This window comes from Tinamus guttatus, unplaced genomic scaffold (assembly GCF_059628265.1).
Source record: "Tinamus guttatus ecotype Peru unplaced genomic scaffold, ASM5962826v1 Tinamus_guttatus_pri_ptg000104l, whole genome shotgun sequence".
In the NCBI taxonomy this organism is placed as follows: Eukaryota; Metazoa; Chordata; class Aves; order Tinamiformes; family Tinamidae; genus Tinamus; species Tinamus guttatus.
In genome coordinates, this window is record NW_028288638.1 from 3,799,512 (window position 1) to 3,815,873 (window position 16,362).

Consider the following 16,362-nt stretch of genomic DNA (forward strand, 5'->3'; position numbering starts at 1 on the left):
TCAACTGGATAATCAGTTGGAAAATTGTTTCCAATATGGGCTTTAAAACATTCTTTTACGTACATGCAAAATATAACCATACCTCCTCTCTGCAGGAGAGAGACCACTTCTTGTCAAAGAAAAAAGAAAAAAGGAAAAAGAAAAAACATGCTGGAAGTTACGATTAATACGAGGAGTGGTTCCTGGTTGAGAGCTTTAACTAGTGATCTTATCTGCTGCTCAAAGAGCCTCAACTCCGAAATTAAAACTTTCTGTGGAACAGCAGGTATAAAAAATGGTTAGTTGGCACAATCACAGTTTACAGAGAATTGTCACTACTGTAAAATGTTTTGTGGTTGCTTTTAAATACTGGTCATTTTTCCTTTGGTTACTTTCCGTTTCAAGGTATTTGTGCTAAAAAGACGACAGTGTCAGCTTTTCACACACACAGTCACGCAGTTACTGCTGTTGACATTTAAGAAGGAGAAAAGAAAAAAAAAAAACGAACAAACAATTTCATCACTTGGTAAGGACATATAAAGTATAGCTTATTTGGCAGAGGAACTAAAACAATTAATACAGCTCCAGGAGGGAGCTGAGGACAAGACTCGTCTCTTCATTTTTCTCCTCACTTTCATGGTTTCTTAAGAAGTTTGATTAGGAAATTGTCATTTCATCAAGACAAGATTCAGTCTCGAAATCACTGGCGCCCCTGAAGTAAACAGCACGAGGTTACGACCTACTTGAGTTGCCTACTATTATTTGAATTTTCATGTTAACTACCTAGTTTTAGGTATTAATTTTCATATCATCCTATGAAGTACTTCCAAATTTTTGCAGACCTTAAGCTTACATGTTAAGGCACTTACCATTCAAGTAAAACAGTTTCTATATAAACAAGCCTGGGAGATGGAGAGAACATTTTACCAGAACATCCATTCTCTCTCTTTTTTTTTTCCATCTTTTTGAAAGAAAAGGAAAATAACATTGACCAAATATTTATAAAATTTTGCATCAAGAGAAAGGTTGTGTTTTATTATCTGAAATGAGCACAAAGTACACCTTCCACAATAACACTGAAAGCAGTGCAAAGACTGACAGTGACCTTTGACTAAAGGTAGTTCTGTAAAAAGAAAAATACCAAATAAATCAGTGCCCTGCTTTGATTGTTGTAAAATTTTTCTTTACATAAAAGTTGGTCCAAACTTACAAAAAAAGCACAAATGTGCATAGTTCAGAAGATCTGAAAGAGTGCCATAAAAAGCTGATGTCCCTAAATTTAGCATCCACTTAAAACTGCCAAAATACAAAATAAAATTCAGAACTAGTTTGTGAACATGTACAATCAATTTATCTAGTTTTCAGACAGCATGAGCTTTAAGCATCTTTAATTTTTCCTACTGTATGCAAGACCCTTTTCCACATAAAAATAAAGCTGTTGAATTAACATTATTCAAGTCTGTTGAAGTGCTGCTTTAAACTGCAGCTAGAAAACAACAACAACAAAAAAGTTTTTCCAGATAAAAATGATGTGCCTGAGGAAAAACAGATACTCAATAGGGCAATCCTCTGCCTCGCCCTCTCACTGCAGACGTGCTAATGTGTCCCCTGTATCCTTGGGAAAAGCCGGGTCCTTGGGCAGGAGAAGTCCAAGTTTGTCCATGCACATGGCCGAGGCCAGCAGGGTTTTCCTGCAAGTTACTTCCATAGCTGTAGTTGTGCATCTTGGCGGGCAGGGAATGGGAGCTCTCGGGCCCCACGGAGGCGTCGCCGCTGTTGCCCAGGACCGGGATGGGGCCGTGGCTGTACTCAAACCTGTGGTCTTTGTCCCCGCTGAACAGCATGGGACCAGTGTTGAGGTAAATGTCCCCATACGCGGTTACCGAGCTGGGGAAGGACTCTGCAAAGGCCGGCGGAGGGGGGGCGCTGCCAGAGTGAGATGAAGCAGTACTGTAGTTCTCCAAGGGCTGGATATCCGAGCTCCCGAGGAAGCTCCTCCTTTCCAACGCTCCCGACGATCCGCTTCCTATTCCGTCGCTGCTGCCGAAGCGGGCAGAGGAGAAGGAAGACGATCCAAAGTTTTCCTTGTAGTCTGGGCCTGCCCCGTAGGCATCTCGGGCCTGGTAATCCACAGTGGCCTGCACCGGCTCCTCTGCCGTGGCCTGAGCTTGGTGCTGAGCGAGCAGCTGCAGAAGAGCTGCCTTCACTCCCGCGTGAGGGTCTGTTCCTGAAGAGTTACTTATAGGCAAATGCTGGTTCTCTGTCCGATAATCAAGGTCTTCATCGGTGAGAGGGGGAGGCTCCGGCGGCTCCGGGGGGCGCTGGTCCGGGGGCAGGATGCGCGGGCGCTCCTGCTCGGGCGTGTGGCTCAGCAGCCTCATGTCGGGCGGCCTCGCCAGCTCCTCCGGACCTGCGCACACAAAAGAGAGGGGCTCTGGAATAAAAACCTGCTGGACTCCTTCCCCAGCGCTACCGGGGTCTGTTCTTCACTTGCAGGTAGCTAGTTAGTTAAGCTTGGAGGTAGCTGGGCAGATTACTGTGGAGAAGGCAACAACTTTTTTTTTTTTTTTTTTAATCCCATAAAAGTGAGGCTGGCTTCTCCTTCAAATAAAATGACCCAAGTGGTCAAACATTATAGTCCCTATAAAAAAAACTACTGGAGTGACAGATGCATTAGAAAGTTCAAAGAGGGAGCAGAAAAGACATGGAGAACAGCATTCCCTTGGAAAGTTCCCAAGAAAGGGACTGGCAGTCACCCTACCAGGGAACACCAGAAATCAGGGTTAGAAAAAAAACAAACCCCTCTATCGTACCCAAACATAACCCTAAAAACAAAATAAAACCAAACAAAACCACACAAAACACCCAAACCCGCTTCAAAATACTGAACAGCTCCAAACAACACAGAGCAAAAGATGAACAATAATGTATTACAGCTGAGAGAGCAACCCAAGAAAATCAAAAGGACCAAAATTTGAGAAGCATAAAATGCTCCACCCCAGAACAGGCTTTATCCAACATCGGGGTCAAAATCAGTAAAAGGAAACGAGGAAACTTCTAGAGAAACCAGGCTCTTCTATCAACACCATCACCACAGCAGCGATCCTGAACAAAACCCCTTTCTTCTCAGAAAAGCTACAGGCCCCTCTTGCAGCAGGGATTACTCCACACTACATCTGCACTGCGCCCATTCGGACAAGGCACCAATTCCGAGCTGGCATTCAGACCCTGCCACAGTGAAACGCAGAGCGGCTCGCGCTCTGAGACACCCGAGAGCCGCGCTGACACGAGGGGCAGCGCAGAGGAACCCCATCAGCGACTCCCGCTACTGTGCCACCACGGCTGCTCGCGCCCGGCGCGCCTCCCCGCGCCTCAGGGGGTGCTTGAGACACCTCAGGGGGTGCTCGCGCCTGGTGCGTGCCTGCCCGTGGCTCAGGGGGTGCTTGAGATGCCTCAGGGGGTGCTCGCACCCAGTGTGCGCCTCCTCCGCACCACCGCGGTTGCTCACGCCTGGTGTGCGCCTCCCTGCACCACCGCGGGTGCTCGAGGTGCCTCAGGGGGTACTTGCACCCAGTGTGCGTCTCCTCCATGCCACCGCAAGTGCTTGTGCCCACCGCGCGCCTCTCCGCGACTCAGTGGGTGCTCGTGCCCACCACGCGCCTCCCCGCGACTCAGCAGGTGCTCGGGCCCACCGTGCGCCTCCCCACGACTCAGCAGGTGCTCACACTCAGCACACACCTCCCCACACCACCGCGGGTGCTCGTGCCCACCGCGCGCCTCCCCACACCACCGCGGGTGCTCGCGCTCGGCGCGCGCCTCCCCACACCACCGCGGGTGCTCGCGCTCGGCGTGCGCCTCCCCACACCACCGCGGGTGCTCGCGCTCGGCGCGCGCCTCCCCACACCACCGCGGGTGCTCGCGGCAGGCAGCGCGGGCTCTCGTACCTGCGGGTGCGAACACAGGCTTGCTGAGGTGCGGGTAACTGGGCGCTGGAGACTCTGCGTCGTCACGGCTGGCGGACGCTGGAGTGCTGGGCTCGGGGGGCTGCCTGAGCTGCAGCGACGTTTCGCTTCCAGAGCCGTTCTCCTTCTCCTCGGATGCAAAATCCTTCTGCTTCGCCTGCTGAGCCTTTATTAACTGGGACAAGAGAACAGCAAACGCGCTCTGCACGGCCGCCTGGGCAGCGTCAGTCTCAGCTTTGGGCTGACTCAGTTGAGCGGCCGGCGCTGGAGGCTGCGCGACGGGCGGCTGTTTGAGGGGCTCCTGCTCCGGCGGTGGTGGTGGTGGCGGCGGCTGCTGCTGTTCTGACTGTTTTTCACCTGCTGACAAAATTCCAGCAGGAAGATTTATTTTATTTAGTTGCTGCTGAGTCTCTGGGTTTACCTTAATATTCAACACTTGGGCAAACTGCGCCAAACTAACACTTGTTTTAGACTGTAGCAGGTTTAGCAGGATTGCCACTTCATTCTGGTTTAACTGCTGTCCAGTGCTTGTTTTAGCTAAAGACAAAAAAGGGTTTTTTTAAGTATTATTTAGAACTGTCATATTTCAGAAACTCAAAATTACGACTAATCTATCACGGCTGATATCACGGGCAAAGCATGGCTTTGAATGACATGGAAATTGAGCTTGCTTTTTTTTTTTTTTTTTTTTTTTTTTTTTTTAACAGATTTGTTACCTGTGGGGGAGTAGCTATAGGAAATGGAAAAGTGAGATCCAATACAAAGAAAATGATTTACAAGGGGTGCGCACACACACTTGGACAGATGAGAAACATCAAGCCAGAGCTCAGTTCACCATACATCTAAGCTGGGGCTTAAGGCCACCTGCTTTAGGCAGCTCTAGGACTGGAATTCCCCACAAAATTCCCTATCTTGGACACATCGCATCCCTCTGCTAACGTGTGGCCATCTGCAAAACACATTTGCAGGCACATGCTGGCCCATTCCAAGTCAGCATCTGGTTTCTAACAGTTGCTCCACTGACCAGGCTCTGGGTGACCCCCAGGTTAGTGGCACAAATGCAGAATTGCTGAGAGGTGCCAAGCCTGAAGGACAGGAAGTCACTCACAGAGCAGCAGGAAAAGGCAGGCTTGGGACCAGGCACAAGAAAACGAGTTTATTTGCCCCAGAGAAGAGGAGATGGTGGCAAGGCGGGGGAATATGAACAAGGAAGTCAGAATATCAAAGCATTTTCTTATTTTCAAACACCCACCGTGTTAGTTTATTTTAAAAGAGGAGAAGCAGCAGCATGGATTTTAACATGCCCATGAGGAGGCGACTCGGAGGAGAAAGTTAAAAGGCAACTGTGCGTGACTACTGGCAGAGCTCTGGCTTTCTGAAAGCCAGATCCCTGTGAGCACCCTCTGCCCTCTTGCACTCTGCCTTCCTGCTATTCATTGATATATTCACTCAGGCACATTCAAAGCCAAGTCTGAAAAACGGTCACACAGACAAAATATTTGCTATGTTACTGTTAGCAAACTGAAAACGCAACGACAACAGCAAAATTTTCAATTACACTTCTGCCAAACAAGGAAAAAATAGTAAAATAAACCAGTGTGATTAAAATAGAAAAAAAAGTATATAATAATAGAAATAAGGAATTTTAACAGGAGAAAAAAAATCTACCAAACAGCTTTCAAATCTCAGTACTGGGCATCAGATATGAACAGCATATTGCCCAGGACTACAGCTTTTATCAAGAACTAGCAAACTGCAGAAGAGGCAGAAGATGCAATTCCTGCTTTGCCCATGCATACACACACAGACCTATCTGCCTTACAGGACTAAAAAGAGCACAGCTGGCAACAAGGCACTGCAAAATCCACAAAATACTATCAGCTTCTTGAAGTGTACTGGGATGCAACCACAGCCCATTGAGAAGGCTTCCAAGGATTGCAGTGATTTTAAAAAGCAAAAACAAAAACACCACCAAGACCTGATACAAAAAACTCCTATTTGGCAAAACAGAAAAAATATCATTTCTAATATTTTGTACTTCTGACTTTCGATCAGATGTCAGGTTTAGAGCTGACTGTGACTGTCTGTTGATAAAGACTTTTCTCAGACTCTCAAAGTGAAAATGGAATAGGAAAAGCAAACAAACAAAAAAACCCACACAATCTAACCATTCCCTTCCTACTCTTTGGTTAGTTACATGCCCATTCTGGAAGCAAACTGTGTTCCAGGAAGCTGGATAGTTTCTGCCACAAAACAATTTCTGAGCTCCACACAGATTAATTGTAAAAATACAATAACCAGAATCTCACATTCACGGATCAGAACATTAGCAATTGGCCCAAATTTTTGTTTTGGCTCAGAAACATATGTAATGACTTTCATTAAACCATACACTTGTGCACCGACTTCTCTGCTAAGCATCATGAAGGATTTTAAATAAACTATATGCAGAATTTCAATAAGTGCTTTGCTTAATACAGAAAACACGTCTATGCCAGCCTGTCTGAACTTCATTGTACCTGACATTCCTCCTTTTCTATATACATATGTGCAATATTGCTCTTGCTGATCCATTCTCTGGTTGGCTAGTTTGCTCTGCATGGTTAGTATTAATGATTAGGAAGGTTAGCAGTCTGTTACAATCAATGGTCTGTTAAAACCATCAGGAAAAATAGTTGCTACCCATCAGAGCCTCAACTTCTATACAGTTTTCATTTGTGGGGAAAAAAATCCCAGCGCTTCCAAAAGCAATGTCAGAAAACGCTCCCAAAACTTTAGCACAAATATAAGGAGTGCCAGAAGCCCACGCCTGAGTTATGGTGAGAAACAGGAGGGACAGGAGCAAGGGGTAATAAACATCAGCAATCAGAAGAACACACTTTTATGTCTTTGTAGAGTGCATTTGGAAAACTGATCTATGCTAACTGAAGAGCTAATTCAAGGTGGTTGGTATTAACGAACTTGCATGCCCAGAGATTTCATTCATTGTCTTTAGCTGGGCTCGTGTATCAGTGATAATGGATTTTATGTCACTGAGCACAACCAAAAAATGGTCTAAGTTAAACTTGAGGTATGCATTGCATGTGGCTATTCTGTATGCTTTACATGCTAAAGAGGAAGAGCATAAGCGTGCTTCAGACTGCAAGTTAGAAAACACGCCTGCTGAGAATGCTTAGCAGTTTGGTGATGCCTGCAGAATAAAAGGGCTAAAACTGGTCTCCAAGGAGGACACTTGGATTAAGTTTATATTTTAATAGCTGTGCAAACTATAGAGGTTGCTACTTCTTGTTATAGCAGTAATTTTTAAGTTAAAAGTTCAGCCCCAACAACTGGGAAAGCTGAAGACTAAGACAACATGCTGAAGGCATCCATTTTATTTGGAGCAATGGTCATTCTATAAATCTGCTTTCTGGTCAGTTTATCATTACCAGTAAAATCCCTTCAATCTAGGGAGACTGTGATGACCTTAAGAATAGCAGGTGGTTTGTGCAATTGCAAAATCAACAAAACACAATCAAAATCCCCACCCATGTAAATAAAGAATAAAATCCCCAGAAAATACAGAGCAAGGTAGTTAAGAACCTTGACACTGTCCAGCTTGAAAAATTAGGTAAAACTTAAAATGAACTACCTGGTTTCCAAAGCAAAGGCAAATCTTCTGAAACAAAGATTTTTTTTTTAAACTTACAAGATTGTTTCGCTCTCCAGAAGACTTCAGTAATCTGAAAATAACATCTAAATTTTCTAGATGTGCAATCCAAGTAGCAGGTAATTATAAAAACTGAAAATATTACTGACCAAGTGCTACACTAGAGCTGCCCTGAGTTTTGAGTTGGGAAGAAGTTTGCATGCCTTGTGGGGTGTTGGTTCTGCTCTCGTCCATGCCTAGAGACAAGTCCTTCCTGGGGACTTTGGCTGCTGTTGTCTCATCAGTCATGCCCATCTGCTTCTGTCTTCTGCGTTTCTTGCTCCACAGCTCATGGCAGTCTTGCCACAAAGGAAGGCTACAAAGAATGATTAGAGATCATCAGTTTGATCAGGAAAATTTATGCTTTTTAACCATAATAAAATGAACACAAATTATACATGATATAAATTCTGCAAAGATGAGCTCCTGGAACTTGTAAATACATTTAAAAATATCCAATATCCAGAACAATCTCCAAAGTTCTTTTCTGGGTGAAAACTCTTTGCCCATTTCAGGTTCCTTCAGCAAATAAAGGGAACATATATCTTGAAATGATAATCAAAGTTACCTTCTTGCAAATCGATTCTTACTTACGAAAAAGAAAAATATTTTTCTAACTTAGACAACTTGCAATCCAGCAAACAAATGCTACATGCTTGCTGTAAATCAGAATAGTAAAAGTTGCTATTTAAGTAAATGAAGAACAAGTTGCAGCATTAAGACCTCATGCATGACAGTATGATAAATGTGAGGCCAACAAACCAGTAACGAACTGGGCTCTTCATTACCTGAAGGCAAAAGCCCTAATATATAATGTGACCTCATGTTGCTGAGATCTGAGCCAGCTCATTTTTCTAGCAGTGAGAGCAAGCCATTAAAATAGATTGTCAGAGAATCTTAAAGAGACCAAATGCTTCTTGACTTCCAAAGCATAAAAAAGCTGTGCAGAAGTTTAAGTTGTTTCCGGGTCCATGTCAAACTTAACTGCTGAACTCATCAGCAGAGACTTGAAAGTCAAGAAGTCTAGGCTCATAATTCTTGTGCGACAAAGTTTTAACCTGGTTGCATAAAAAGTCAGTGTCATGGTACAGCATTAATGCATGACTGGGTTAAAATTTTGACTTAGAAAAATTCCTTATTAAATCTCCAATTAAAATAATATCAGAAAGTAATGCTTTTAAGTTAAAATCCTTCATTACCTGTAGCACATAAAAGAGAATTTACTCAGAATGTGAATAAAATTGTGAAACTACTAGTTGTTTAGTACAGTTGCTGAAATCACACTCAGTTAGCACTTAAAAGCCTTCTTCTGATAACTCCCGTCAGAACTATTAGAAACGGCAAACAAATTTATTCAAGAGAACAATTTTCTTAAAGATAAGCCTAAAGGCAGCAATTCAACTTGATTGTATTTATAGAGTAACAGATAGTAACAAACTTGCCAAAATGGAAGTTTGGGGGGAAGATGGTGAGGGCTATCATTTCCTCTGCCTTCTTGTGAAAGCACCACTTCTGCTGTCACTTGTCCACAGTAATGGACACGGCTGTCCAGTCTTTACCATCTCACAGCACAGACAGCCAAGTAGATTCCTTCTACTACCATCCTTAAATTACACAGAGGGGGAGATCATCCCCATAGGCTCAGAGAAGTGCTGGGGAAGGCAGTGAAGCAGAGTCCTCTTCTCACATTACACACTAAAAACTGCCTGGGCAGACATTCATCCTCTCCCAGGAAGGTGGAAAATGAAGGCTATTGGAAATTACACCAACTGCTTCATACGTTCTCTCCTTCCACATGCTAGGCCAAAGATGGACCAGGTAGTCGACAGCAAGTGTCAAAGCATCCTACAGTCCTTGCACTGGCACTTTCTTTAACAGAACAGCTCTATTTCTTTGCTGAAAGCAGGGTGATATTCAGCCAGGATAACAGCCAACTTCAGAAACAGACACACCGCAAAGCTCCAAACAAAAACAAATTTCCTTCTTCTTCACTGACAGCAAACTGCTTACGTGCTATATAAAGTATAGGTGATTCTGAGATTTTAATGAATAGCCTATTTTTCAGATTGATCAGTGATATTCAGACAGCAATAATATATATAATATTCAGACAGTAATTATATGTTATATAATATCTTATATATAAAATATAAGATATTTAGGCAATGAAAAAACCCTCTGTGGCAAAGAAAATTCAGGTAATGCACCAGGGGCATTAGGAACAATCTTCTATAACACAAATCCCAACAGCTTTTAATAAAATTCTCAGAGAAAACTCCAATAATTTTCCCCGTTGACAACGATAAAGAAGTCATCAGTTGTTTCATTCACTTTTACAAGGTGCCTCTCTTGATAATTACACTGAGGGAACCCACAGATTCTCTAGTGCTTTTTCATTCGTTTCTCAGAGGCTGTTCAAAGAGGATTTGTACAGATTAAATGATTTAGTCACTGCAAACTGCAATACTTTCCACCTTAGGGGAAAGGGAAAAAAAAGATTTTTTTCAACACTAAAAATGTTTATATGTTTTTTTTTTTTTAAATGGTACTAGCAAGGTCATGAATTCTGTGAAAGAAAAAAAAATCAGGTCTCAAATAGACACTCATAGCCATTTCTATCAGGCTGCAAGAGCCACTAAACTGCACCGGTCCTTTTAGTGAAGAACCATCATTATCCATTACCCACAATCGTCACTAAACGCATTAACATTCTTGTTTTGCCACAAGCAACCCAGGCTCTCATTGTGCAGAGGTAAGTACCAACGTCCCCCCAAAGGAAAGTGCTTACTCCGGGGGAGGCATTTTGGCTGGTTCCACGTCTCGCAGGAACTCGCACTGAAGAGCCTGTTCGGCCGTGCAGCGCTTGCTGGGGTCCAAGGCGAGCATGTAATCGAACAGGTCTAGGGCAGCGGGTGGGATGCTGCGAAAACAACGGGATTGGGAAAAGTGCCATGTGGGCGTTTGACATCACGCGCCTTCGTACAACGTTTTACTACCTACCCCACCCACCTCTAAACTGGTCATTGGGAGGGAGGGAAGAAAAAAGAAAAAAGAAAAAAATATATATGTATATATACACACACACGCACACATATGTATTTATATATCATTCCTCAGCTAACCTAGATACCTGGATCTTAACAAAACCCACACAGCTTGAACTGCATACAAGGTGAGAACACGATAAAGCTGACATAAACTTCACCTTTTATTACCAGTGCAAGCACTTTTGGGGGTTGAGAGGGGTGAGGATTAGCTTTTCTTGAGCAATCCTTATGAAAACCTGGTACTAAGCAATGGTAGTTCCTTAGCTTTGGGTTTTTGTTTTTTTTTTTGTTTGCTGCTTTAAAGCATCATCCTTGCCAAAAAAAAAAAAAAAAGGAAAAAGAAGAAACCCACAAAAAAGAAGAAGAAGAAGAAGAAAAAACCCACACCTTTTCAACCCAGACTTATGTTACTACTATATACTTTGGAATTTAGCAGAGTAGAAATTAAGTTTTGATTGGTTTATAGATAATACTTCTGCTGCTTTAGAAACAGCCCCATTAGTTGAGACAGGATGATACATTTCTCGTAAGCCCTGTAGCTGAAGATGGGGGGGAAAAAAAAGGGCTTTAAAATAAACTTCCAGCTGCTTTCCATAACCTTCATGTTTCATGCTTGCACAAAACTAGTCCATTGGCACCTTTTTAGAACACACGGCTCAAATAACTCTTCTTTTCCGCTGAATGAATTTATGACCAAAAAGACTGTAATGTTTACCAGATTACATTTTTAATTGGAGCCAGTTGTCCTAATAAAAAGCAATTAAGTAATCCAAGCTGTTTTTCAGACAAGGACAAAAAGCAGGTGTACCAGTTATGGAAAGCAAATGTTTCTTTAGGTAAAAGCTGACAGGTGGCTGAAATTTTAGGGCATTCTTCCCTCTCTTGAAGTTCCCCATTAAACAGTGGATAACATGGGAAGGATAAGAACTTTAAGTGACTTTTCTTTACACTCCAACTAGGTTCAGTCTGCCTCTAGAAAACAGTGAAAATGGTAAGTATTCCACGAAAATGAAATGCTATTATAGTTGGCTCAACTAATTCTTCATCCTTACAAAGCAAACTCTTCTCTCAGTTTTCGACGATACTGCTTCTTTGGTTTCATTGTGTTGAAATAAGCTAGTTTTATAACATCAGGCCACACTGCTGGACAGGGACTCCCGCAAATTCGGCTGCACCAAAAAGAGGGGAAAAAAGGGTATGAGATCCAAACGCACAAGTGAGCACAGATGTCATTTTAATACTAACAGGTACAGTGACTACAAACAAAAACAGCAATTTTAATGTTCAGAGTCATTTAGCTAAAACTTCTCTACAGTTCATTAAATGATCATGAACTGTGTAGGAAAGATCACCATCCTTTGCGGACTAAACTTACTTTTAGAAGTCCATTGTGTTTGTGTCTCTTCCCACCCTGCCCCGAGGAAGACTTCTGCCATAACAATAATAATAATAAAAAAGACTATATTTGTAAAATCCGAAAACTTAACCAACGAGATCTGGACAGTATTCTGAATATTTTACTTGGAGAGTCAGATGCACCACGTTTAGAGCTCTGACTTATTTTTATGCTATTAGCTCCTGTGTCTATAGAGAACATACAGCAAATGTCACTTTTCACTGACAAGCTGAAGAATGAAGAGGATTTAGTTGCCACGAAAGTAGTACTGGGACGGGAAGCAGTGAGGAATCTCAGTACAGCTTAACAAGAAGAGGTATGGGTAGAAGTGAGACCTGACCATTAGAAAAGTTGCATGCCTTTACTTCAGTGCTAAGTTTTATGGCCCGGGCCCAGTGCATCTCCACAGCTGGAGCTGCCTTGACCTCTGCCCTCTCACCTCATCCCCAGCTCTTCTGCCCAACCCAGGATGGTCAGAATGAGTTGACAAACAGCACACCTCTGAGAAGAGCAAGGGCTGGAGTTCACCACACTATACAAGGTGTAAATCTGCATGCTTGAACCAGTCATCAAGGCAGCAGCTTGCAAATACAGTCCCTTAGTTCATCCCCTCCATTAATTTAATTTAAAAGGTTAGTGGAAAACACTTAATGATAGATTTATAATAATAAAAAGCTAAAAAGAAACTTTGAACTTTAAAGTTAGGAAAGGATAATTGCAAAATTGTTGACTGTAACATGACAGAGGTAGAGATGGTGATAAAATAGAACTGATATACTGCAATAGAAAATAACCTGTGCAAAGAAGCATAGTCTCAAGCAAGAGCTGCAGGAGAAATTTATAAGGAGGGAGCTGCCTTCTCCTGCCTGGAGTCCCTTCCAGCAGGAAGAGGAAACCTCAAAATTTAGTTTGCTGGCTTGCAATGCACCCACAGAAGACTCCAAATGCCAACATTCCTCAGTGTTTCCCTGCCATCTAGTGGCAAAAAGCAGAAAAGTCCCAATACAGAACACAAGCTTTCTTCTGCTACGAGGAGATGAATGAACACTAAAACGCTTTGCAACTCCCAAAAACCTTGGGTTTTCAAGACCAGCTAATAACATATTACATAGGAATACATGACTGCTTAATGTGTGTTAAAAATGTCTCAATATTTAACTATTTAAAAAATAAAAAGAATAAAAAGGGTAATTTTGACTATTTTTTCTTCAGATGCTTTATGTCCTATGAGATTTGCCCTCTTTCCCCCTTGCTGCTAGAAAGAGGGTCTCTCCCTACTGCAAGGTCAATTAGGATATCCGAGGCAATAACAAATTTTTTGTTTGCTGAATAAAGGAAAAAACGAAAGAAAAAAAATGCCCTGGTTCCACTGAGTAATGTAACTATCACCCTAGGATTTTTTGGGTTGAGGAAGGCAAGTTCAACTCCATCAAGTGCCTGGCAGTTTGTAAGGGAAGAGGAAAATTCCCACCAAAAACAAAATCTAGGTACCTAAGTGTGGAAGAGTGAGGCAGGAACTCAAGGCCAGCTACATGCAATGGACCTACTCCTCCCAAACAACTTCTCATCTTTATTATTCTCCATGTTCTCCTTCTGATTTGCTGCAAGGAAGGTATGGAGAAAGAATGGGCATTTTCACTTCCCTGATTTACAACCCCAGTAAAAGGCAACTCCAACAACACCACAAAAACCCTGCTGTACCATGTCATGGCCACTGAATACTTGCAAAAAATCCTCTCCATGTCTGATTAAAAGTCATTACTTTAACATGTCCCTGAAAAACCACTCTCATCCTCACTTTGGGTAATAAATATTTAACTGAGTGTTCCTAAATGTTACCAGTGTGTTCTCTCCTATTAAAAAACTTACAATGGGGGAAAAACAAAAGACTGTTTGAGGCACCTACCAGTTGGTAGTGCCTGCAAGTTACCTTATAAGTTCCAGTTGAGCAAGTTCTTGATTTGCTTGAAATATTGGCTTTTTTGTAAAAAGTTCACCCAGGATGCAGCTGTAAAACAGTTTGCACAATTCCATCATTTTGGCTTCAACACAGGTTGACCAAAACATCTGTAATTTCTCTCTGGCTTGTTATTATGCTCACTACACTTCTGTATCAAATTCTTACCCACAGCTCCAGACATCAATAGCTGGTGTGTATCTTTCTTCTCCAAGCAGAAGTTCAGGAGGCCGATACCATAATGTAATAACTTTGTTGGTATATGGTCGGCTGTTGGGAGGAGGAAAAACAAAGAAGAGGACTATCATTTTACTATGATCTCACTGTTGAAACTATTTTGAGGACTTTACTTCTGTGTTGCTGCTTAAGAACATTACAATCTTCCATTCCTCTTTTCCTAAATCGTGTGCTGCAGTTGTACAAAAACAAAACACGTCTGCACAGGATGGTTCAAAAGGCAGCGTGAAACAGACCCCGAAGGTATAAACACAGAGCCTCTTAACACTCAGTCAGTCCTGTATGTTGATTATTATTTAAAAGGCAATACTATTTATTTGTTACACTGCCAATCAGTTCAACAGAAGGACCCAACTGGATAAAACCAGTAACTTCTGGGCAGCTACGGACTATTAGAATAACGAACACAGGACCTCTACAGTATATAAAAAGGAGGAAAAAAAAAATCACTTGCCTCTGCCAACGGGGACAAAAGAGACTGAGCCTGTCTCTTGCATAACATGCAACAATTTTGATTTCCAAGACTGAACACTTCCAATATCTTTCTATATTTCAACATCTTTAAATCTCTAACTGTAAGCCCTGGTAGTTGGGAATAATCTTTCAACTCTGGCACTGCAGCAAAGATTCCCCTATCTTAGGCAAAGCTCTCATGGAGAGGCTGAGAAACACCATCAACCGTTCAGGGTGGAAGCCATAAAACAGACACTAGTTTATCTCTTCTTTCCAAACAGGATGTCTTAGAAGTGATCCAAAAACTCTTTCTGTTTTAATAATTCACTCTTATCAGTACAAAGTAAGCCTAAATAGAAAGCAAGGGAACATGAAAAGTGGCATTTGAATAATCCTAGCATAAAAGCCTAATAAGTTCCCGCCATGTGCTCAGCGTTATCATTTCCAGAAAAGCACCCAAGTGTTTTTTTCAAGAAGAAACTCCTCGATTCACTTTTGAAAATGCAGTATACTTTTGGAAACAATCCCATCATTTATCATATTGCTCTCTGAACCATGCATTCCTCCACAAACTGTTTGCATGGTATGGACTTTCTCTACAGGTACACCAATTGTATATGTACTAATTTGCAGTGCATTTTGTGTGAACAGATCCTTTCTTATACAATCCGTCATACCCCTTATTCCAAACACATTTAATCCAAGGAATAATATTTAAAGGAGCACGACTATAACCAACTGGAACTTACTTTTAACTAAAACTTTATTATGCTTGGACTAAATTCTGTATCCTTTTGAACAACATATAGTTCTAAACAACAGTGAAACAAATGTAAAATACATAAACAGCAGCTATTACACAGTTGTTGGCGTGTGCTAAAATGTAGCTGTTCCTGTAGAAGCAAAAGAATTGTCAAAATCTACCGATGAGACTCCCCGAGATAACAGGAAATTAAGTACATTTTAATTTTTGCTTCAATAATGTATAAATGGGGTGTAATAATGTAGCTATTTTTATATATAGGAGAATCTGTCATTCACACTCTAAAAACACTGAATCTTAAATCCTGCAACTTTTAATGTACACTTACTTTTACCATCAACATTGAAATAAATGAATAAGAACAGCCCCAGTAAATCCAAGGAAAAAAAAAAAAGAAAAAAAAACCAGCAGTTTGGTGTCTATTAAAATGGTGAGACAGGGTGGCATTTTACTACAAATACCTCCACAGAGGAACTGCATTGCCCCCCAGCTACTAAGATGATCTTATCCTGCTACTACGCTCAACAGCTTCCATAACTGTACTTAGGCTCCTGTACCTGAAATAACAGCACAGGAGACGGTGAACCTGGAGCCACCACCAGCAGCAATAAGCTCAAAGCTCTACGAGAGGACAACAGACTCGTAAAACCAATGTCAGAGGTAGTGTTTCCCAAATCAGGGCCACAGAAATCAAGGTCAAGTTGCTAATATTCTCTGTATGCAACCGCTTGGTATATGTAGTGCCACAAAAAAATACACACTGAATTTAGAAAATGCAGTTCTATATATTACCACTTACACAAGTGAGAAGTATAAGACATTACAGTAAGCATTTAAAGAGTTCTCAGTCATATCAACTGTGCACCTGTTTCTTAAGTTC

General features: G+C 42.0%; 1 protein-coding gene across 1 annotated transcript in view; it reads right to left on the reverse strand.

The window, feature by feature from the left end:
* Nucleotides 1-986: 986 nt before the first annotated feature.
* The window catches only part of CDK13 (cyclin dependent kinase 13), a 47,041-nt gene continuing 31,665 nt past the window's right edge, over nt 987-16,362 (reverse strand). The window contains exons 8-14 of the mRNA XM_088520873.1: nt 14,198-14,299; nt 14,003-14,080; nt 11,729-11,845; nt 10,418-10,549; nt 7,794-7,945; nt 3,924-4,478; nt 987-2,389 (exon numbers count right to left, since the gene is read on the reverse strand). Coding sequence (XP_088376999.1) covers nt 1,533-2,389; nt 3,924-4,478; nt 7,794-7,945; nt 10,418-10,549; nt 11,729-11,845; nt 14,003-14,080; nt 14,198-14,299 — 1,993 coding nt within the window. The 3' untranslated portion in view covers nt 987-1,532. The remainder of the gene's footprint in view (nt 2,390-3,923; nt 4,479-7,793; nt 7,946-10,417; nt 10,550-11,728; nt 11,846-14,002; nt 14,081-14,197; nt 14,300-16,362) is intronic.